Consider the following 25,369-nt stretch of genomic DNA (forward strand, 5'->3'; position numbering starts at 1 on the left):
ACCACGTGCAGTGTTGCCATGTCCGCTTATTATAAGCGACTTTGTGCTTGTTTTTATGCAAAGTCGCTTGTACTGTAGTTACGGTTGCGTTTTTTGGGTCTTGTTTCTAAAGTTTAGTTGCTTATTTGGGCTTGCTTCCTAAATGTTCCAACCAGTGGTTCTCAAACATTTTCATGTCAAGGACCCCCCAAATTAATATGTAATTGTCAGCGTATCCCCCCCCCACGTACCATATTTGTGTTGTTAAAATGTTTCAAAAATATATCCCAAGATTTTTGTAATTGCAGATCTACAAGCTTACGACGCGTCGCACCACGACGCGTTGTGAGCTTGTAGATCGGCTATTTTTAAACAGCCGATGTACATACATGTATTTAAAATGTTCATGTCGCCTATTAGTCGCTTCTTTTCGGCTTGTTTTCATAGACCTGGTTGCTTAGTTCTCTCGCAACATCTGGCAACGTGACTCAATTGGTGTTTTCCTCTCTTTTGCACTACAGGAAGCAGAGGAATGGCTCGGAATCGGAGTACACAGAGAAACTGCAGCAGTACAGTAAGTTTCTAAGCTGAGCTCTCTCTAAATTCCATGCTGCCTGCCAGGCAGGCAGGCAGTCCTCGACAGCTCCCTGTGTTGAAAATGTTTTGGCTAGAAGAAGAAAGAATTGTGGGAATAAAAAAAATGATGGCAGAGTAATTGCTAGCCGACTTAATCACATCTGTGTGTATGAGTCATTAATTAGTGTGTAATGAAAGCAGGTTATGGTTATTTAGTTCAATAATCCATCAAGATTGTAGCAATTACGGCAATTGTTTGACTGACCTACATTTTGATTGCTAAAGATTTATACACGCTTATTTTGTTTTATTTCGTTGGATGTGTTTTTTCACAGTGGATGTGTTTTTCTTAAATACTTCAACATTTTTTTCACTGTTATGCTACAGCCTATAGAATAAAGATACCAAGGATAAGACAGTGACATCATAAGCAGTGATGAAGTGTGTGTAGGTGCTTACACGTGACCTCATTGAAGAATCCTTGGTATCTTAACCACTTAAGCCCTATTTCAAAATGGCAAAATGCCAATCTACAAGCTCACAACACGTCACATCTCGACGTGTTGTGAGCTTGTAGATCTGCTATTTTCACTATTTTGTATAATGACATGCAAAAATAGTGACGCCATGTTGAAAGTGGTTGATTCTAGGCTCTAACAGGTAAAGCACTTTCAGACTGTTATTTGTTTGACGCCATCGATTCACGTGTCCTGTTCTCGCTACTGAATCCCCCATAGTCACTCCGGGAATGAAGGTCTACATCGACCCCTTCACCTACGAGGACCCCAACGAAGCCGTGCGCGAGTTCGCCAAGGAGATCGATGTCTCCTGCGTGAAGATCGAGGAGGTCATTGGCGCAGGTAACCCACCAAAGCTACTGAGCTACAGGGGAAAGACTGCTAGTCAACTCCAGGCCATACCGTTAGAGGACTTCACGCCAAGCGGTACTTTCACTCAATTCATCGCTAATGCCCCGCCCCCCCCTTCCCTTGCTTCCTTCCGCCATCCCTCCCCCACCACCTCCTAGACAGACCGACCCCTTTTTCGGTGATAAAAACAAAAATAAATAATTGTCCCCCCACACCCAAAGTTTGCCAGTCTCCTAGCAATGTCCTCGTTCAAAAGTATAGCTAGACGTCACAGTCGTAGCACCCCTATGTTGTGATCCCCTCCCAACCCCTTTATGCCGTTAGAGCAGCTTTTGTACACTATTGTCTGGTGAGTGTCTACTGTTGTCACCTTTGACCTTTGAAAACCCAATCCTGGAGCCACGAAAAAGCTGCCGTTTGAATTTTGATTTGTTTCTGGCCAATTATCGGCCACAATTGGCTGATCTGAAAACCTCCTTGAATCCAATGGAAGTAATTATCTTTGGGAGCGAGCAACGGTTGACCTGTAGAACCGCTTCCTGCCTAGCTAGGCCCAGGATTGGCCATCTCTGTCCCCGCCCACCCGAGGGCCTCTTTAGAGAGCGCTCTCATCCATTCACCTCATTTGACCCTTGCCATGAGCACATGGCTCTCGTAATAATTATGTGTGGTCAACCCCTCTAGAAAAAAACACCCACTTTCCCCAATATTTGATGTTGTAGCTAGCAGAACATAAAAATGTGTCGTGTATTTGATATATTTGATAGTAATATCTTTGCTAAAAAAGAAAAGAAAAAAAGAGGCTGCAGGACTTAGAGTTGTGATGGTGGAGAGAGGGTGAAGAATGGCTACTACTGCTACTGCTACTACCACCACTACTACTGCTACTACTGCTACTACTGCTGCTACGTCAGCCCTACTACTGCTGAAGCTACTACCTGAAACACCCGTCGCTTCCCAGCTTTTCGCCTTTTGAGTGACAAACCCTCAACCCCTGTCTTCCATGTCTGTCCCTCCCTCCCTCCCTGTCCTCTACAACCCTCCTCCTCCTCCTCCTCTCCCCCCTTGATCCATCCCTCCATCCCTCATCCCTCCCATCCTCCACTTTACCCTCCCTCAACGTTGTCTCACACACGCACACACACACACACACACACACACACACACACACACACACACACACACACACACACACACACACACACACACACACACACACACACACACACACATTTCTCTCGCTTGCCTCATGCTCGGCATTGCAGAATCCCGACGCAAAGCGTCCGACCCCAGCCGGACTCCCAAGCTTCTCTCCCCGCCTATGTCCTCCTCCTGCGCCCGTTTCCCCAGCAGCCCCTAGCCTTCCTCGCTCCCTCCCTCCCTCCCTACCTTCACTTCCTCCCTTACCCCCATAACGCCACTCCTCCAACCCGTTCCCCTTTCTGCTGTCTCTCCGTAGCTCCCCAGGCCCTCATTCTCATCTCATTTCATTTCTCACAGCTTTACCCTTTTTCACCCAGACAGACTTGTCATGCATCTCCCTTCAGCATCACTTCCAGCTTCTCTTCCTCTCCTGTCCCGACCAACATCATCCCTCATATTGTCACCTCTTTTCCGCCTTTTCATCTTCAGCTTATAGCGCATTAAGTAGTTCACCATGTACTGTAACGCTACCAGCAGCACTGCTGTCACTGCTGCCATCAAACCCCTGACACCGGCCTAGAGTCCTGGCTTTTTCTTGCAGTCTCTCCCCTTGTACCTCACTCCCCCCTTTGCCCGCCCGCCCTGCTACCCTGCCCTGGCTCCTTGGTTCTAACCAGTTAACTGTCCCCTGTCCCTTCTTCTCCCCCCCCTCCCCCCTCCAACCCCCACTCTCCTTCACTCTTCCGACATGCCTCTCTCCCCCTTCTGTCTCTCTCTCTCCCTCTACTTCCACTCCTCCTCCTCCCTCCTATCTCGTTGTCTCTCTCTCTCTCCAACTCGTTTCCGACATCGCTCCCGCTCTCTCGCAGGAGAGTTCGGGGAGGTGTGCCGCGGCCGCCTCAAGCTCCCCGGCCGCCGCGAGATCATCGTGGCCATCAAGACGCTGAAGGTGGGCTACACCGACCGGCAGAGGCGGGACTTCTTGTCCGAGGCGTCCATCATGGGCCAGTTCGACCACCCCAACATCATCCGCCTGGAGGGCGTGGTCACCAAGAGCCGCCCGGTGATGATCGTCACGGAGTTCATGGAGAACGGAGCGCTGGACTCCTTCCTGAGGGTGAGGAGGAAACTCACACAAGGACACGCATAACGCCAAGCACACACACACCACGTGCACTTACGCAGACAACTTTGCAGGTCGACAGTCAGGCAAAAGCAGATAGGCACTTACACTCGCGTACACGCACACACAAGCATAAGCTCTTAATATCCCACTCCCGGAAAACTTGTATCTGCGATCTTATTGATATTCGATGCCGCTATGCTTCAAATACGCACATGCATATCACGCCGATCTCACCGTTAGCTATCTGGCTTTGCTTGCCCCCCCCCCCCCCAAAAAAAAACACTGTTATGCTTCATCTATGACACCGCTGTCACGGTGGATATCTGACGAACGTTCAGGCAATCGGTGACATTTACCGAGAAGCTCAGTCTCCTGTGAACTGCTAGACACCAAGACACATCAAACACTGTCTGCTGCTGCTAGGGAGAAGGAGGGGGGGGGGGTAGGAGAAAGCGGAAAATATGAGATGAGCTGGAGGATTGTAAGATGGAGGTCAGAGGTTAAGAAGACAGAGAGAGACTAGAAATGAGAGAGCCGTCAACAACAACATCAGAGAAAGGTAGTTTGGAACTTAATAAAGACAAAAGACAAGGAAACTGGGAAGATGGTTATTCCACCAAAATCGTCTATCTGAAGTTCCGCCATCTAATATCACGGACACATTCTGTGGATCCAATCAGTTTAAAGCGAGATAATCCTTTGAAACAGGCGTCCTTGATCTAAAATTGGATTTGTCCTTGTCTGTTTTTTTTCTTCTCCTCTCTCTCTCTTTCTCGCCGTCTCTCTCTTCCTGTGCCAGCTGAATGACGGGCAGTTCACAGTGATCCAGCTAGTTGGCATGCTGCGCGGCATCGCAGCGGGCATGAAGTACCTGTCAGACATGAACTATGTGCACCGAGACCTGGCGGCCCGCAACATCCTGGTCAACAGCAACCTGGTGTGCAAGGTGTCCGACTTCGGCCTGTCCCGCTTCCTGGAGGATGACGCCGCGGACCCCACCTACACCAGCTCACTGGTGAGTGTGTGTGTGTGTGTGTGTGTGTGTGTGTGTCCGTGCATGTGCATCCGCACTAGTTGGAACGGCCATAGCTGAGCCGGTGCAGGGAATCTGGAAGTTAGAGCTCTCCCAGTATACGTGTCTCTCAACCCCCTAACAACTCCCCCACTGTACGCTCAACAAAGCCATCTGAGCAGCCATCTGGCTGGGTGAAGCGGTAAAAGCAATCCCCCACCCCCCTCCCTTCAGGGACCAGAAAAATGAATCCCTTAGTTTGAAACAAATGATAAAATGTCAATAAGAAAAAGAGGTTATGCATCAACAATTCTCAGTGGAGTGCTAGACCCGAAATTGAAAATAATCCCCCAAAAGGTAGCACATTTCAACATTTCAATGAAGGACCAAGTACTCACATTTCCACTTTTTTATTGGCACGCACCAATAAACAAATGCTTATAAGCGTTCGTTTATTGGTGCATTAAAAAAGTAAATGTGAGTACTTTGCCCTTCATTGAAATGTTAAAATCTGTGACGCGATGACGTCTGTCTGTCTGTCAGTCTGTGTATCTGTGCGTTCTGTGACTGTCGGCCTGGTTGTGGTGGTGGTGGTTGGTCATGTGTTGCCGTGCGCCCCGTGTATTCTGCCCCATGTCTCACTCCTATCTCTCTCCCTGTCGTATGTGTCGTGTGTGTGTGACTCCGTCCGTGTCCGTGCTCCATCCCCTCCTCCTCCTCCTCCTCCTCCTCCTCCTCCCCCTACCTCACAACACCAGTATTTCACGCTCACCTACTCATTCGCATATCCACAGGGAGGCAAGATCCCCATCCGCTGGACGGCCCCCGAGGCCATCGCCTACCGGAAGTTCACCTCGGCCAGCGACGTGTGGAGCTACGGCATCGTCATGTGGGAGGTGATGTCGTACGGCGAGCGGCCTTACTGGGACATGAGCAATCAGGACGTGAGTTTGAATCAAAATGTTGCCACCCGTTTTGGTTTGGTTTGGTTTATTTGACAAATTATAATGGATTCATAAGAAACAGACATATTAAGCTATTGTCGGGGATAAAAGGAAGGATAACGCACCTCCTTGACTTGTTAACATTATTGACGCTGGTGTTGACCCATTGAAACCGGGAGCGCGTCTGTGTAACCACTGTGTAAAACATTATTTTATACTTTGGCTATTGAAAAATAGTAGATCTACAAGCTCATAGTAGATCTACAAGCTCATAGTAGCTCGCTTGTAGATCTGCTATTTTTGGAAAATCTTGAATTTGTGTGCAAATCTTTGAATATATATAATTTTTAAAGCAATATTTTTTACTCAAATCTTTGCTTCTGGGGGTCCCTGGAACAAAGTATTTTCAGATGGGGGTCCGCGGCCAAATACATATAATTGTGGGGGTCCTTGACATGAAAAAGTTTGAGCACCACTGATATCATAACAACATTAGTGTTTCATAAAACTGCTGTAGATCGGCCTATTTTCAAATAGTCAAAGTATGAAATAAGTGGTTAATCTGTTTATTTTGTTTTAAGTCCTTGTTCCCTTCTTGCACTGCCAAGTTAAAGTGATTGTGTTTCTAATGAACGTGGGTGTCCTCAGGTGATAAACGCGGTGGAGCAGGACTACCGGCTGCCCCCTCCTATGGACTGCCCCACGGCGCTCCACCAGCTCATGCTGGACTGCTGGGTTAAGGAGAGGAACCTGCGGCCCAAGTTCTCTCAGATCGTGGCCACGCTGGACAAGCTGATCCGCAACGCCGCCAGCCTCAAGGTGGTCACCAACAGTGCACAGTCCTCTGGGTAAGTTAGGAGTTCTTCTTTTTGAGTGGTGCTAGCCACTTCAAGGACTGACTTTGTGTGTATGTCTGGCCTCAACAGCTGCGGCTGATTGCAACACAACGATGCAACCAGTTACACTAATTATACACAAACAGGAGTGCAACACACACACACACACACACACACACACACACACACACACACACACACACTTTTGAGTAAAAATACTTAAAATTAGTCAAAATACTTAAAATTAGTAAAAAATACTTACATATGATGAGTAAAAATACTTTAAAGTTCCTAAACTGAGTAAAAATACTTAAAATGAGTAAAAATACTTAAAATGAGTAAAAACACGTAAAAGTCAGTAAAAATGTTAAAGTACTTAAAGAGTAAAAATACTTTAAAGTCATCAAAGTCTGTAAAAAGACATCTTTTAAATATTTAAAAGATGTTTCTGCCAATATAAAGTTATTTTAAAGCAGTCTTAGGCTAATAATAGCTTAATGAAATGAACTCATGAAAGGCACCACTCTCTTCACACTGGGTGTGATTTTTTTTTACTTGTGATAATATTATAGCAGTACTAGGAGTAATACTTATTGCTGCTTTGGCAGGCCTCTGGGCAAGTTGTAATAGGGTTCTGTGTGTGCAGTAGAAGTGTATAAATACGTGCTAAGGCCTGGTTGCGGTCTGACGTAACCCGATGTAATTCTACATCCAGTCGACAAATGTACTCTCTGCTCCTTCCCCTGACGGCAATTAGTGGAACTATCTTGACAATGTGTCTGAGCATTTTCACTTTAACTGTAGTATTGATTGAATAGCAATAATAGTGTTTTTTCTGTACAAGATTCTGTTGGGTTTTTATGAGGTGGCTTACTTATTTTATTAAAGGCTTATGTGATGTTTATTGTGTAATGGAAACTGTGATACTGTCTACCATCATTTAATGAGCACTAATTGCTTTTTTAAATACATCTTTGCTGGCTTCCTAAAGTCATACACCTTTGAGGTAACCCTGTGTATTGGACTCCGGAGATGGATTACTGTAAGAAGTGATTAGTTTATTGAGTGAAGCCACTTGACCTTTTTGTCTGGAAGGCGCTGGCTGCGCGCATATTGACCCAGTCATTTCATTTCTTATACCTGTGCCAGCCTGAGCCCTTTTTACGCCGTGCAAACATCCCCCCTTATCCAGATTGATAGTGGTGTGCTGGAGTCACACTGACTCAGCGGCAACAATCTTTTAATTCCCGTGGAGCTGTGCTGTTTATTTCCCATGCCAGTTCTCTCTACTTCTTCTCTCAAGTGCTGTTAAGCAAAAAAATTCAACTCAAAGTACAACTCAATACAGAACCCGGCTTGCATGGCGGCATCTATCTCCAGCACCCAGCAAACAGGGAGTTGCCATCTTATGACGATATCATGTCTACATTTAACCAATTTCACCCTATTTTGGGCGTGTCATTATTTTTTTATTAAAAAAGTTGTATGACAAAGTACATGTAGTATATCGTCTCTGTCGGGAAGCCTCATATATCCAAAACTGTTACTTTTCAGCATTCAAATTCAAAAGTAGCAGATCGACAAACTCAAAATGCGTCGCTTCGCGCCGCGTTTCGAGCTTGTAGATCTGCTACTTTTCATACTTCTGTGTGACACTGTAGTGTGATCAAGTAGGGCATTAATTTACAAAAAAAACAACGTTTTCTGCCCGACAGCAACAATATACTTTAGGGCTCAAGTTGTCAACCCAAGTTTATCCATCCTCCACATCCCCGTTTCTCACAAAGGAATATAACGGGAGTATAGGAACTGGGGAGAGGGAGGGGGGAGGGTGACCTACCTATCTGTCCCCTCATCAGGGTCTCTCTGTCCTGAGGGACGGCCCACCAGCCGATCCTGGGTTGGGCTCCAGGCTCCTGGGGGAAGCCAGAGGCCTCGGTTGGGCCGTGAGAGATGCCGTTCTTAGAAGATTAAGCTTGCGGTTAATTAGCTCGATTAAGTGCGAAGGCGAAAAAAGAGACGGCAGCGCCTTTTAATTAGCCGCTAACGAGATTTTAAACGGGCCAGCGGAGAGGTGGCCTCCTGCCTGTACCGAGCCCTAACTATGGAGTGAGTGAGATATGATGCCGTCATCTCATACCGGGGCCACGTTGAAGGATGGCTGGAGGTTAGCTGCTGGCTGCCTGGCTGTGGCTGTGGGCTGGTGTTGTTGTGTTAAGATGCACACTCGTCAAGCAGTTTAAAGAGCAAACTGGATTCAATAATTGTTGTTTTTCATGTAAGATGTACATGTTTGCTCCAAAGCAGGGTTGTATGTTTGACTCCCTAATGTCACCTCGCCACATTTTCATAATTCAACTCGCAAATCTTCTTTTGCCTGTGCAAAATGGTGACCCAACTCTCTGCTTGAAACTGGGACCGTCTCCACTCTCAAAGGGATAGTTCACCCACAAAAGGTATTTTCTATTGATTTGTCACCCCATGGAGACTTGAATGAAAGGATATTTTTGGGGGTGAACTATCCCTTTAACCTTGCGTTATGGCGTGTCTGTACGCTGCTGTTTATACAGTATTATGAAGCCTGCTTGCTAAGCTCACTGTATTGTAGCTTCATAATAGAAGTACAGTCTCGTATAGTTGTGTATATCTCCATGTGTGGCCAGCCAGCAACACCCCCAGACTGTTTTGGGAGCAAACTTAAAAGAAGGGAGCGTTGTTTGGTGGGGGTGGTGGTTTGGGGGGTGCGGGGGGATCGTACCAACAATGCTCCATTAAGAGAAGCCAATGCCCAAGGTTAATGACGGCCCGAGACCTGGGGGCTCTCTCGAAGTTGCAGGCCTTTATTAAAAATCACTCCGTCTACACCACTCAATGGACCCCTCTGTATCACTCTTATTAACTCCCCCCTTCTCTCTTTTCTTTCTTTTTTTCCGCTCCCTCCCCTCTGTCCGTCCTTTAATTGTTAATGAATCTAATGCCATCAAAAAGCGGGACAGGGATCACCGGAGCAGAGAGAGAGGAGTTGGAGACAGTGGCGCTCTTTCTCTTCCCTTGCTCCCTCATCTCCTCCTTTCTCCTTTCTCCTCCTCCTCCTCCTCCTCCTCTCTCGTTCATCCTCTCCGCTCTGAGTCGCGGCGGGATTTTATTAAAACTCCCAAGGTGGGCCTCCTCTGTATCTGTGGCATCCATCAGTCTGCAGGCCATAGGTTTTGGGGGTTCTTTAGATAAGGCCCCGTCAGGCCACCATACCGACAGGTGTATAGTCATGCTTGCATGCATGCACGCACGCACACACACAAATGCACACTGGCCACGATTGCATACACACGTGGAAATCCATCGTCACAAACGTGACCCCCCACACACACACACACACACACACACACACACACACACACACACACACACACACACACACACACACACACACACACACACACACACACACACATCTGAGTCACATGTGTGTTTACATTCCCCACATATCTGTGCGCTGTCCTGGAGACTTTTTTCGGAAATGTCTTTCCACCTCCGCGGTGTTGTGTTGCACGCATCCTTTTGTCTAGCCAACCTTGGTGTGTCACGCCAGAAAGAACACACACACACACACACACACACACACACACACACACACACACACACACACGCTGAGCAGATGTGAGTAAGGCAAATGCCATCAAGCCATAAGCTCCATTACATCATTAAAAATAAATTCTAACACACACACACACACACACACACACACACACACGTTTGTAAAACTGCACTTGTGAGGACATCAATGTTTTAGGGCATCAATTTTCGAATGCTATTTTAAAAACGTTTTGCCATTTTTAACCCTGAAGCCGAAAATAGCAGATCTGCTATTTTCTCTGCATGACACTGGAACGCAAATTTAAGTGTAAACCGGCATAACTCCAACAACAAGAAGCAACGAGAGACAATCAACATGATAGACTTAAATTAGTAGGAGTTAGCACTGAAAGCTATAAAAGCGTGTTTTAAGCAGGGATTTAAAGCAAGAGACCGATTCAACAAGCCTGAACTCCAAGGGCAGTGCATTCCAAAGTGTTTGGAGCTCTGGTACTAAAAGCCAGATATCCTTTGGTCTTTAACCTCACATGTGTGTAATAACAGTGTCCAGCAGGCCAGCCAAGCCTCCAGCCAGTCCCTCCCTCCACGGTACGGTGATGAAGGTATAGCCTCCTCCCCCGACACACCCTCTCCATCCCCCCCTCTGTCTCTCTGCTCTGTGGGCTCGGGGGGGGGGGGGGGGCTCTGGAGAACACTCCCTACGGAAGTGGTTCTCAAACTTTTTCAAGTCAAGGACCCCCAAATTGATATTGTATTTTCCCATGGGACCTCCATCTGAAAATATTTTGTGCTAGGGACCCCCAGAAGAGAAGATTTTTGTAAAAACAAAAAATACTAACAATAAATAAATACATTTAATTAATAAACAATTGAATAATGAATACATAAATAAATGACTCCACATTTTCCCACATGTTGTGGTATAAAATAGGGTTATAGTAGTTAAACTGATTGTGATGCTATAATATTAACACATTGTGCTGGCCCCCCGCCTTTGAGAACCACTGGCCTTCAAGAGGAGGAGAGGTGGAGAGGAGAGGTGGAGGAGAGAAGGGATGGACGGGGGCGTGTGGGGGATGAGGTTGGCTGATGGAGGTGGTGGTGTGACGACCTTAACCCTCTCTCTCTCTCTGTTTCTCTCTTTCTCTCTCTCCCTCTCCATCTCTCCCCATAACTATGTAGGGTGTCCCAGCCCCTGCTCGATCGCTGTGTGCCGGACTATACCACTTTCACCACCGTGGGGGACTGGCTGGACGCCATCAAGATGAGCCGCTACCGCGACAACTTCGTCAACGCCGGATTCGCTTCCTTTGACCTGGTGGCCCAGATGACAGCAGAGTGAGTGGAGGGTTTAGATGAATTAATGGAGGGTGGCACAGTGGCGAGGTGGTTAGCGATGTTAGCGTCTCAGCAAGAGGTTTCCTGGGTTCGGCACTCGGGTGGCGCAAGTGGTAAAGTTCCTTGCCCATCACCACAGCGCCTGGGGGTTCAAATCCACAGCTGTGAATCCGGCTTTGTAGAGCGTCTCTATATGAACGCAATAGGCTCTATGCACAGCAGCCATTTTGGAGAGAACTTGGGCCTCTTCTTACTTCCTTCACAGGTGTTACCAATGATACTAATGAAGGCTCAGTTCCATTCTGGTCAAACAGAGTCAGGGTGCTCAAAGTGTGGTCCAGGGACTCATGGTTCCTTGAGGGGGTTCTAAATGGCCCCTTAAAAGGTGTGTTAACTCCGAGAGTGTACAAATGGAACCAAATGGACCCTTACGGGTCCATTTGATTCCATTTTTACACTTTCAGAGTTATGGGGTCCTTGAAATTAAAAGGTTTGAGAACTGTGCTACATGAAATGGAACAAAGGTTTTACCAATTTGTATCATTGGTAAAACCTGTGAAGGAAGTAAGGAAGAGGCCCCATTTCTTTCCAATATGGTTGCTGTGCATAGAGTTCAGGGGGAGGAAAGCCCGGGCGGGGAAGGGTGATATTTGTCACTGTACGTACTCCTATGGGCTGGGGTCGGTACCTGTCAGCAAAGGAGTGTTGGGCGAGAGGCTCTACGTCCTTCCAGTGGGGGCTCCTGACTGGCAGGTGAGTCAGTAGGATACGACAGCAGTGACAACACACAGATGTGTGTGTGTGGGGAGGAAATAATTGGGTAAAAATAAATCCCACCAGGGGCCTTTCCATGTGGATATTTCATTGTGTTTATTTTTGTTTTCATGCCGCTCCATGAGAGGGACACACTTTACCTCTTTCAACATGAGGATGAGACGTGTGACAACTTTTTAAAGTTCCAACTTTATGGAATGCATTACCTGCCCGTGAAAATAATTGTCAAGGAGAAGGCAAACGTGCGAAACATAAGTCGGCAGATTATACCGAAACGTGAGACACGAGAGCACAAAATCCTTTCAAGCCCTTCCCGTGATTAAGTGGGGAAAATTGGAGGTTTGTTGTGAAACTTGCCATGGATTAGGTAACCAGCAACAGTCCAATGGAATTAATTTGTTCTGGAACCAAAACAACTCCGATACGCACACTTGAGGAAGGCATTTATTATGTATAACATTCCCACACCCACTTGGTTTCAGCTCAGGTTTACGCCACGCTCGGTTGCACACCGGTGTCACGCACCGGCAATAGCAGATCTACAAGCTCACCTGTAGATCTGTGGCTATTCTCAGCGCGTGACATCCACATGCATCTAAGTCAAGCCTTACGGTGGCTGGAGATCCACCACAGCCTGCACTGGGCTAGTCATTGACATTATGGCTGTTTGAGAGTCTCCAGTCAATCCAGATAATTAGTAAATAGTAGGGGTGTAACGATACGTTTTAACAACGATTCGATACGTATCACGATACTTGGTTGTCGATACGATACATGAACGATACAGGTTAATTTAGAACGATACGATACGTTTTGATTCAGCGATTTAGTCGATACGATACATGAACGATACAGGACAGGTTAATTTAGAACGATACGATTCGATTCAATGATTTAAAATCGATATAGTAACTATTTATTTACCCAAAAATTCTGTGTGAAAAATAAATACCTGGATACTGGATATAAACCCCTCTTTCTCTTTTCTTCTTCTTAAAAGTACTTAGTATTGATATAATTGATTATTTGCATTGCAGAACGATTCGATACGATTATTTGCATTGCAAAACGATTCGATACGATTCAAAGTCAAACGATACGATATTTAGCTGTTTGCATATCGATATAGTAGATCGTTGAAAATTCAAAACGATGCATCGATGCAGTTACTGTATCGTTACGGGCCTAGTAAATAGCATGTCTTTGGGTTGATGGAGGGTGCTTTAGCACCCAGAGAACAGGTCTTAACTCACCGGGGGCGTGACGAGTGAACGATAGGAAAGACGGGCCGAGTATTTCACATCAAAATGAGTCGTACAGTCGGTGCCTCATTAATTTCACACAGGGTGATGCCTCTATTTGCGGTGAAAATTTAACCCGTTCCGAATATAAATTGTGTCACTTAATTGCTCGTAATATTCCCATTGTGTGTGGTATGTACTCATGACACCAACAAACAGTTCAAAAATATATATTTCCGGGCGAATTAATCACATTAAAAACGTTTAAGGACCTTAAACCACTTAACTCTATATTTGGTTGACCGGAGTCCCTTTCTTTTTTCGCTCTACATTATATATCTTCGCTGAAAATAGCCGATCTATAAGCTTTCGGAATGCGACACATAATGAGCTTGTAGATCTGCTATTTTCTGTGCACGTTTTACCCACAATAGGGATGTTGGTGGTTAAACCAACTCAAACTCGGAAAGAACATGAGAAATCGATACAGAAAGTGAAGGGATCAAACCTGTGATGTTCTTGCTTCAAGGCAACATGTCTCCTCTGACCTCCAGCCGACACTGCGACCCACCGACCTCCGCCTGCGCGTTTACAAACAGGAAATGATGTAGTGGAAGTCATGGGGAAATAGGTGGGGGGGCACTGATGATCAAATAAACGAATTAGGATAATAATGACAAATATATCATTCTCATTAGCTGGATAATAGGCGGTGGAGGTGGGTGTAATTTGTTTCAATTTGCCTCAACTGACAGGTGTGGCGTACTGTGACTCTCTGGTTGCCCTTAATGGCCAGTAATTCCTCTAATGGCTCTCATTTATTATCATTTCATCCTCCATCGCAGGGCTGACGGGGACGGTGGAGGGAGGGGGGGGGTGGTCCGCGGGGGACGGCATTTATTTGTGTGAAATTGCAGTGATGCACCCCTAGTTGGACTGTGTCTAGGGGGAGGAGGATGAATTGGGCATCATACTGTAGATTGTGTGTGTGTGTGTGTGTGTGTGTGTGTGTGTGTGCGTGCGTGTGTGCGTGCGCTTACATGCGCAATCACACTCATCTCATATTCGAATGGATCGGTCTGCAAAGACACTGAGACAAGCAGTGAGAATGGTATAGATAGAGAATATTAGATTGTGTGTGTGTGTTATTGAGCCATACATAGACACTACTGTGGTCCCAGCGGTTGGCTGATTGCTCAGCGGTTCGCTCCTCTCCTGGGCTAACGGGGGGGAGTGGGTGGACCAACAGGCCTATAGCAAAAAGCAGTGCGGTCCATGGTGACATTATCTCCCCTACCCTACACCAACACAGACCCACTGATTAGATTACAACGTCCGACTAACGACAGCCAAGCAGGTGCATCCTCCCAGGCCCTGCTAGGAGTCTCAATAATGTGGACTTGACGTCAAAACGTTTCCCCAGTGCGTTCTCGGTTACTGTAGAGGTTAACAACCATAACCACCACACTATTCTTGTTCTTAGATGGACACAACAACTGGTGTGACTGTGTTTTTCGTGTCTTTTTCTCCTGTATAACGTCTAATAAAATCAAAAAAATCAAAAAAACAACTCGCACAAACAGGGAAGGCCAAGTTGTCAGTATAGATACTTGTCTTTCAGGGAGACACCACACACACCGCTGTCTGAGGTGGATCAGAACAGAAAATGAATGCCTTAGATGGTAATTAATAGACTATATCATGATGAATTATTATTCGCTCTGCTTCGGCTCTTCTCTTTTCGAGACATTGTGTAACATTTTGACATTTGATTAAAGCTGACTCACCGATGCAACCGGCTCTTTTCTGAGTCTGATTTGACGGGTTACCGCCCGCGTAGTCTACCCTGTCAGCCCTGATAGCTGATAAAAGCTACTTAGCTACTTGTTTTTGTCGTTGCCTGACTCACTGGTTATTTGGCACACTGTGTGTGTGCGTGTGCGTGTGCGTGTGCGTGTGCGTGTGCGTGTGCGTGTGCGGGGGGGTACTCTGTGAAGTGTACCAGCTGCCAAACAGTAGCAGAGTGGCCCATGTAATCATTAACCAGCCCATTAGGGCTGTTTTGGTGCCCACTCTTCCCTCCGTACCTGCTGGACAATGGAAGCATGTTGCATTAAAGACCCACACTCAGTGTACTTGGACGAGCGTGACAATTTGTGTTGACACTGTGCCTTCGGGAAGCCATTTTATGGGTCATTTGCAGAGATGCTCACCTGCTCTCTCACACAGCAGCAGTAGTGTTTACCTTCCTGGCAGGGGAAAGTGACATTTGCACTTCAACTTCTGTTGGCCATGTGATGTTTGCATACTTTTATTTTTATGGCTGCCACCACCTGTCCTTTTTCATATTATCTCTTTATAAAAAAAATTCTCTCTCTTTTTTTTGTTTTTTTACAGGGACCTGCTTCGGATAGGGGTGACATTGGCTGGGCACCAGAAGAAGATTCTAGGCAGCATTCAGGACATGAGACTACAGATGAACCAAACACTTCCTGTCCAGGTCTGAGTGACAGCACGTTGCAGACCAATCGACGGACAGGACAGGACAGGACAGGACAGCCCGACAGGAAAGCAAGAGGGGGAGAAGGAACTGTGCCAGACAGAGAACCAATGGGAAACCCTAGCTGCCTGACCATTTCTGCCAATCAAATGCTATGAAACTGGCTTGCAGTGCCTCAAGAGTTTTTTCTTTTCTTAGTTTTTTCTCCGTCACTTTTTTTTCCTTCCCCCATACCAATTTCATTTCCCGTTCCTGTGTTGTGTTTTTGTGTTTCTTCGCTCCATCCGACCAGTCATTCACCTGGATTCTTTTGTACATTTTCGTTTTTTAAAAAGGAGTACAGACTTGAAGCCCCTCCTTTACATCTCCCATGCGTGCCTCGCCGGATTTCGGTGTGGGTTGACGTTTGCATGCGTGCGTGTGTTGTCGTGAGGTTGGCCGGGATCCTTAGCGCCCCCCCCCACCCCCCCATAAGTCTCTGATGATCCTCACACAATGGCCAAACACTCTGACCCCTTTCAACCCAACAAGTGACAGAAATGCACCGCCCCTTCATCGCGATGGACACCGAAACAGTTGGCAAAGGTTTTGGGAAAAACAATTTTAAAAACAATTGTAAACAATGTTCACACGAAACCAGAAGTGTTTGTTTGGGGACACACTGGGAGGAGACGGAGGAACGGAATCCTCCCATGATAGAAGTTGTTTTACTGTGCACGTGTGTGTGTGTTGCTCTCATCTTCATATTGAAGGTGTGTTATCTTAAAAGAAAAGTAAAAAGGAGAAAAAGAAAAAAGGCACTTGCCAGAGAAGGGGTGAGGAGTTGATGGGGCTGGGGTCAGAGGTCAAGAAGGTCATGGAGGTCAAGAGGTCAAATGAGAGCAGTTGTTTGGCTGCTGGGTTTCCCATACAGCAGGTCAACCAGTTGACCCCTGACCTGGGGTAGCTCAGGAAAGTTCTGTAGCTTGGCAGCAACCTGCTCACAACTGTTTTCCTTCCAATGAAAAAAAAAAAGTTGTTCATTCTTTTTGCTTATCCACCCTCCATTTAGATTTGTTCTGTTTTCGCACACCTTTGTTTTGGTAAGGTTTTTTATTTTATTATTATAATAATTATTATTTCCCAAAATGGCCGGTCAAAAACCAAGTCCCCCCTTTTTACTGGACGCTTTATACGTGAATTGGAGGGGAGACTGTGGACTGTGGCGATACGATACAAAGACCACTTGGCCTTTTAACTTGTGTGCGTTTCATGTGCGTGTTTGTTGCGTGCGAGAGTGCGTGCGTGCAGGTTCAGTGTCAACGTGTGTGTGTGTGAGTGTGTGTGTGTGTGTGAGTGGCGTGAGTGTACCAGAGTTGCACACAGATATACTGTATAATACAGCTTCTGCTTTCCCACCAATCGTGGAGAAATTATCGCATGAACTGAACCGTGACAAGGAGCAATTATATCTGAAACAATTACGCTATATTCTGTGGACAAACTGTTAAACTGTTCTTTTTTTATTTTTATTGAATCCAACAAAAAGATGGAACTTTGGAAATATATATATGCATCGTACAGAAATTGAGAGCAAGCCGTTGACAGACACCTTACCTTCCTACTATTTACGAATAATCAAAGTTCTTGTTTTTATTTCTTGCCCTCCCGCAAAATGTATTTATTTGTATTTTCCACCCCCCGAAAACCCTACGGACTTAAGAGACCATGGGGACTGTGGACTTGGAACAATCAACCCGGAAGAAAGACCCCCCCCCCCCCATCCCAACCCCAACCAAAACCCCCCTGCCCCAAGGAAGAGGAGGATTCAGACAATATGATTATTAAGAAAAAAAAATAATGATAAAAAATAATGCATATAAATTGGATATTGTATTTTTGTTGTTGTTCTAAACAGCCTGTACATGTTTTGTAACAAAAATGAGGTAAATAACATGAAAAAAAAGGTGTTTTGAGAAAACGGAAAACATGTGTTTGTTGTGAAGTGTTTGATGAAGGGTGAAATGAAGAGAGAGAGAGAGAGAGAGAGAGAGAGCTAAAGGGAGAGGGAGGCTGCAGAGAATGGGGAGAAGAGAGGTGTACTGGAGGTATATAAAGTATATATCACTAGGTTCTAATTCCACGGACCTACATTGCGGTTCCGTTTGGTTCCATTTGTACACTCTTAAGAGTTACAGACCTGTAAGGGTCCATTTTGAACCCCCTCAAGGAACCTTGAGGGTCCTGGACCCCACTTTTGAGAACCACAGGTATAGATAGTTTCAAACCGACAACAATAACCTTACAACCCGTGTCAACTTAGTCATAAAAATACTTTTTTTGTTGGTCAAGTGCTGGCTTAGCTAGCTAGCAGCATACACTGTCCAATATACTGTAGTTATTATGATGATGATGATGATGAGATGGAAAAATACGACACTGGGAGAAATTACCTTGCGGGCCCCCCAACCGCTAACATCGTTAGCTGACGTTATGCTAAACTGGTTGATGAGGGCTAACGTAATTAGGCTATATCTACACGATGGTGATAAGGATGTTGGCTTGTCTCCTAGCAACATGAGAACGTTTGGATGAAACCATCTATATGATTAGATCAGTGGGACTTTTGTGGATTCCAAGCATACTGTACATCCACCCAACCCCCCCGTGTAAGTGTGTGTGTGTGTGTGTGCATGTGCGTGTGCGTGTGCGTGTGTGTGTGTGTGTGTGTGTGTGTGTGTGTGAGAGAGAGAGAGAGAGAGAGAGAGACTGTATGTGAGTGGGTATGCTAGAGTGAGTGTGTATTTTCAGGTCAAAATGTTCATATGACCAACCAGACTGGATGGTTAGCTGTACCAACATAAAGAAGAGTTTATTACGTAGCCTAATACTCTAGAGTTATTGTCTATCATGCACCTTCTGTCAACACAACACAACCTGTCACCGCCCAAGGCGAGGCAACACTGTGGTTAATGAAAAATGTTATCGGCTTCCCTGTACTTTATTTCATAACAACACCCGCCCGCCTCGTCTCTTATTGATAGTCATAAAAATGTATTAAAACACAGTAAGGTCCAGAGCTTAGAGCTGCAAATATAATACACAAACTACCCTGCTGTTTGTTTCCGAATGAGCCCAGAGGCAGAGCTCCATGACGGGGCCCATGCAACAGCCCCCTGTCGTCCGTCGTTCGTCAGAGCACCGGGAGCTGTCATGAGGTCGCTTGTCTTGTCAGGTTGATTAGTGCGGCCGGCCAATCTGTCGTTGGGATGAGGATGGGATTCGGAGCGTGGCAGCCGGCACAGGCATACGGCCCTGCCCCCTTCCATCATTATCTCTCTTCATTTCCTGTCCATCCTGCAATCATCCTGTCTCGGCGCAGGCCACTGCCTGATTACCACGGTGCGGGATCAGCAGTCCTGGCCCACAGACAACAAGGCAAAGGCAGGCAGGCAAAAAATCTGCAAGGGCCCCCATCATCCTAAATGATAGCAGCTGCATCACCTAGACCATACGATTGGCACGTCCCACAAAGGGGGGGCGTCTTTAAGGCAGGAGACAAAGAGACGTTTAGGGCCGCACCGTTTTACTCCGATTTCCTACACAGTCTGTGTATTGTTCGGGTTGGAGAGTTAATCAATGCAATATGTGAATATTATTAGTTGTGTGTCTGTAAGGATAGCGTGATGTTACAGTTGTGTCCGTGCGTTGAGTCTTGCCATATTACTCTTGTCAGCATCTTTTGAACCCGACTTCGCTGAGCCATCGAGGATTATTATGCAAAAATAGCCATGTGTTCTCTATTTCATATAGCGTTTTATCCTATTCCATGTACAGATATGTTGAGTTCAGCTCATCCCTCCGTGTAAAGGGCTTCCAAAAGCTGAAACAGTTGTATTATTACACAATCAAGTAGTAATATCAATAATTGCGTTCCCAAGCTGCGCAGGAAGTAGCCTCCCCCGGAGCCTTTGATGGTTTTCATCAAACTATCACTTTTAATTTCTGATTCAAAAGCTTATAGAAGACATGCAGTGGTGGCTACAGAGCAGCATACAACTTTTTTTTTTCTCTCTGCTCATTTCATTTCTCACCCTCAAAAACTATTTTTTTCCCCAGAACAATAAGACGATAAAGACACTTGCTTTGGAGATGAGAGGAGAATGAAACAATGCAATCACACAAGCTCACCGACCCCCCCCCCCCCCCTCACTGAAAACCTCCTGACAAGAAGAAAGAAATCCTCTCTCTCTCTCTCTCCCCCCTCGGCTTTATCGCTGTATCAGCCAAACATCCTATTAGAAACTTGCATGTGGCACCAAAACAAGACAGTTGATCGGCGTAAATGGAGAAAGAGAGTGAGAGTGGGGGGTTGAACACTGTCTGATGGACAGACAGACATGAAATACTATTCTTGGTTGCCATGTTTTGTGCATACTATTGACACGGTGCACATACTTGCACGTGCTTAGTCAAATGCGGCCAGCCAGCTGACCGTGAGTGAGCGACGATGAGCACAATCGCCACCATCCGCAGTTGTTAAACGCCGTATACGAGCAAACCGACATCTTCTTCCAGTACCAGCTTTGCTCAAGATTAAGCCGGTGTTCCATGTTGTCCAGGGTTTCCTTCTTTCCCATGTCAAAATTAACCACTTACAACATAAATATTAGGTCTACAAGCAAGAAAATCTTTGAAAAAATGTGAAGGTTTTCACCTACAACGACATGCTGAAAATAAGGACGCCAAGTTGAAAGTATTAAGATGGGTTTCTTATGTTTTGCCTCTGTGTGTGTGTGTGTGTGTGTGTGCACGCGCGTGTGCGTGCGTGCGTGTGTGTGTGTGTGTGCGTGCGTGTGTATGTGTGGGTGTGCACGCTTGCGTTTGTATGTGAGTGAGCGTTTTCATTTTCGATGAAAAACATTCGCCCATTTCAGGAGCTGAGCATAGTGTCTGGGTCGGATGCGGTTATCTCTTTGTGTGCCAACGAGTCCCAGAACTATGCTGACATTCCTGCCACTGTTGCATCCCTCCTTCACTGCACCGCCACCCCATCCTACTCATCTCACCGTCCTTCTCACATCTATTTTAAATAATTATATACATTTTTTTTTTCTGGGTTTTTATTTTTATTTATAGCAAAGTCACTTCAGTCCTCGGCTGCCGTTTGTGTCCCCCTGACCCTGATGAGAGAAGTGACATGTTTTAAGGAGTGTTGTACATTGAGGTGGGTATGGGCGGGCGGAAAGCAATTGTTTTATTCCTCTTTGAAAAATGCATTGAGATGTATTTAATGGTGCAGACATATACACGTCAAATTGATTTAAAGGAAAAAGAAAGAAAAAGAAATGATGCATTCTTGTAGAAATATTTTTAAAAGACCCTTTTTGCAATTAAATTATTTAAGAAATGTGACATTTCCTCTCTTGTGTGAGTCATTGTGTGGTGGTGTGGGTTTAATGTATTTTGCCCGTGTGTGTGGATCCATGCAGCATTATGCTTACATCACATTTCAGTATGCACTAAATGTTAAAAGAGTAGTTAACCTAAGAAATGATTATGTTTACCTACCTGGGGCCTGTTCCTCGAAAGGTGAATTAAATAAGCCTGGATTTAAGTCAAATCCAGGCTTGACAAAGTCGGGTCCGTATAGCCTGGTTTATTCGGTTCCTGGAACGCCAAGCCAGGCTGAAAAGGAGCGACTTTGTCGAGCTAGGCCTTGTCAAGCCAGGCTGTGTCGAGCCAGGATAATGAAGCCAGGCTTCACTTATTTCTATAAAAGACCATGAAAGTCGATAGCAGAATCCTTGAACTTGACCAATCATGGAGCCCAAAACCAGAGCGGCGTTCTTCTCTGTGGCTGAACAGCAGCACTGCAGCAGCTCATGGAATCTTACAAGGAAGTAAAATTTATAATAAGCAAGAAAGGAAACACGGCCGCAATAAATATAGATCCAGGGAGAAAGCGTGGCAAAGTATTGCCGACAAATTAAATGCACAAGTTGTCCAAAAATATGCAATTAATTTATATACAAATCCATAAATATATAATTCAGTTAGGTTTAAACATAAGGAGTTTAAGTGAATGTTGGAATTATAATTATAAACACTTAGAATAATTTTCTAATTTCAAATTTCTAAAATCGAAGATCTACAAGGGAAAAGCTTGCCTTTTGGCGGCCGGGGGTCCACGGTCCACGGGGGTCAACGGGGGGCCGGGAGTACACGGGGGGCCGGGCCCCCCGTGTACTCCCGGACCCCCGTTGACCCCCAACAGAGGTCTGGGGTATACGGGGGTATACGGGGGTATACGGGGGTATACGGGGGTCCACGGGGGCGGGGGTCCACGGGGGTCCGGAGGTCCATGGGGGTCCGGGGGTCCATGGGGGTCCGGGGGTCCACGGGGGTCCGGGGGTCCATGGGGGTCCGGGGGTCCGGAGGTACACGGGGGCCGGGGGTACACGGGGGTCCGGGGGTCCACGGGGGCGGGGGTCCATGGGGGGCCGGGGATTTTCGCATAAGAATTGAATAAGTGTAGAAAAACTCATTGGTTTATGATTGGAGTCATTGGACTAACAGCTATTTCACAAAACTTGAAGAACAAGGCACTGGATTAATAAAGCTTGGCTGTTAGCCTGCTCCTGACCAGGCTAACTTCACAGCTAAATTGCCATGGTAACTAAGCTAGGCTTGCTTCAATTCTCTTTTGAGGAATCGGATAAGGCTAAACTTAGCCAGGGTGAACTGGCTAAACTAATCTTCAAGATAATTCACCTTTTGAGGAACCGACTCAGCTCTAATCCTGGCTAAATTAAGCCAGGATAGGTGGTAAAGCCAGGCTTTAGCTCTAATTCACCTTTTGAGGAACAGGCCCCTGGTATTGTCTTTGACTCGTGCAGAGTTTTAGTTTGTAAAACATTCCTTAATGCTGAATCCAGAATCCAAAAATGAAGAAAATACTTGATGAATGGATGAATTTTTAACTGTGAATGGAGTTTCTAGGTGAAAGTGTTTTTTTGAGGTCCCAAAATCTTCCATCGGCCTACATTATAAATCTCTGAACTTTTAAAGGAGTACAATTGGAGTACTGTAAATGGTTCTGCACCACAACTAATGGTAATGACAGTAGACAATGACAGTGGTGAACGACAATCGTTGTTCCTAAAAGAGCCGATCTACAATATGCACTGTATGACATAATTCTCATACTCCAGTCCATTCATTATAATACTCTCATACTCCAGTCCAATGTTATTAGACACTAATCTATCCATGTCAACATGTCTTTAAGCTCTAGGAGTCTCAACAGTTATAAGTGACTACCATTTAATCTAGCTGAAGAGGCAATTCATTGACCACAGTTTTGCACAATTTTAACATCCCAGATCGATCGAACTATTAATCCACTGTGCCGACTAATACACCATGACATAGGAGTATGTGCTAAAGATGTAATCACAGGTAATCACAGAGCTATCTGCTTGATATATTTTAATAAAAAGTGCATTCAGGTATTATGAATCAATTAATTGAGTGCTAACATTTAATGTAAACATACACAACAGGACAAAGGTGAAACAGTAAGCACAGCGCTGCAGGGAATCGAACCCTGTTCCCAGCAGAAACCAGGAGTACCGACTACCAGTGCCTTTTTGCCATGTTGACACCATATGTATCAGTGGTGGAAAAAGTACTCAATTGCTTTACTTAAGTAAAAGTACCAATACTGCAATGTAGAAGTACTCCGTTACAAGTAAAAGTCCGGAATCAAAAATTTACTTGAGTAAAAGTGCAAAAGTATTGGCATCAAAATGTACTTAAAGTACCAAAAGTAAAAGTACTAACATATTTGAAGATAGCAGATCTACAAGCTCACGATGCGACGCGTTGTGAGCTTGTAGATCGGCTATTTTCAAATAGCCTATGTATAAAATAACAAATGAGGCTAAAGTGGTTAATGTGTGTTTTATAAAATAAAAATGTATATCTGAAAAGTAACTAGTAACTAGGGGTTACGTAGGTAACCCCAGTTTTCCTAGTTTCGTAGTAAGAAACTTACTTATGGGATATCATCGCCCTCTGGCGATGGCACAGAGCACAACACATAAGCTCCCGGAAACAATCTTCGATTGGACAGGGTTCTGTGACGCAAACCGGAAACCGGTTGGTTATAAAACCCCCTGCGTCACCAGGTTCGTCCTCTGATACCCTTCACTCTGCACGCTAGTCGAAGCGCACATAAGGGGTTTCCAGTAAGTTTCTTACTACGAAACTAAGAAAACTGGGGTTACCTACGTAACCCCTAGTTATTCTTTCGTTTCTTCTTAAAGGGCAAGACCACTTTGGTAGAGGTTTGGGTTGTGTAGTTACCTTGCCATGATGTAACTCCAAAGGTGGTCAAGAAATAAAAAATAATTGCTCCATTGATTAGAAATTGATAATTCAAAATATGCTCCTCATTGACTTACATTGTACGGTAAAACAGCTCTCAAAGTCACTCTTTTAGCACATAAACGAACGCAAACAAAGTTGATTCAGACAATATAGAACATCACCAAACCCAGTACTGTTTATTTTTTTAATAAAAATGTCAACTTCCTGTTGATTTTGCCATTTTTAATAAGTAGAAAACCTGGACTGGATCCGCGGATCCGGATCCAGATCTTCAAATAGTAAAATCAACAGGAAGTTGACATTTTTATTAAAAAAACAAACAGTACTGGGTTTGGTGATGCTCTATATTGCCTGAATCAGCTATGTTTGGGTTCATTTATGTGCTAAAAGAGTGACTTTGAGAGCTGTTTTACCGTACAATGTAAGTCAATGAGGAGCATATTTTGAATTATCAATTTCTAATCAATGGAGCAATTATTTTTGATTTCTAACCCACCTTTGGGGTTACATCATGGCAAGGTAACTACACAACCCAAAGCTCTACCAAAGTGGTCTTACCCTTTAAGAAACTTACTTATGGGACACATAGACCCCCCTGGGGAGTCCCAGGAGCAACCCTATCCAACCTGTACGCCCCAAGGTCAAAAGGTCATGCCTCCCGGCAAGACCCTGACCCCCAGACGCATGACCCAAGGTCAAAGGTCAAAAAGAAGGGAAACGAAACAGGAGCCCATCAGATGGACCTGATCTCCCCCTGAAAGAGAGCCAGGCTCCTGTCCCCACCTTCCATCCCTGGGCCTGGCCCAGCCGGCCCCAAGGAAACAGAAAGGAGACCACCGGTTAGGGGAAGAACAACCAGCCAAAGCCAGTGCCGACGTCCCCTGAGCATAGTCCCACCTAACCCAGGCCATACATGACACCCCAGGTGCCACTATGGTCGAGCAAGGGGCACAGAGGCCAAAACCTCTGTCAAGGTTACACACCGGACGGCCAACGGTAATAACTGCGTCCCCAAGGGACATGCATCACCGGTCCGGCCACCACCGGTCTTTCACCGACCCCTC

General features: G+C 45.5%; 1 protein-coding gene across 2 annotated transcripts in view; it reads left to right on the forward strand.

The window, feature by feature from the left end:
• Positions 1–21,288, forward strand: part of LOC308087468 (ephrin type-B receptor 3-like) — an 82,639-nt gene extending 61,351 nt beyond the window's left edge. Inside the window, exons 10-17 of one of the 2 annotated variants that reach the window (XM_080431350.1) lie at positions 441–553; positions 1,281–1,415; positions 3,437–3,684; positions 4,493–4,708; positions 5,500–5,649; positions 6,298–6,497; positions 11,262–11,417; positions 15,830–21,288. In XM_080431350.1, the coding sequence (XP_080287476.1) occupies positions 441–553; positions 1,281–1,415; positions 3,437–3,684; positions 4,493–4,708; positions 5,500–5,649; positions 6,298–6,497; positions 11,262–11,417; positions 15,830–15,938 (1,327 nt within the window). In that variant the 3' untranslated portion in view covers positions 15,939–21,288. The remainder of the gene's footprint in view (positions 1–440; positions 554–1,280; positions 1,416–3,436; positions 3,685–4,492; positions 4,709–5,499; positions 5,650–6,297; positions 6,498–11,261; positions 11,418–15,829) is intronic. The other variant, XM_080431351.1, reaches the window with a different exon arrangement.
• Positions 21,289–25,369: the final 4,081 nt, after the last annotated feature.

The sequence above is a fragment of the Gymnoscopelus braueri genome (assembly GCF_963280865.1).
Source record: "Gymnoscopelus braueri genome assembly, chromosome: 6".
In the NCBI taxonomy this organism is placed as follows: domain Eukaryota; kingdom Metazoa; phylum Chordata; class Actinopteri; order Myctophiformes; family Myctophidae; genus Gymnoscopelus; species Gymnoscopelus braueri.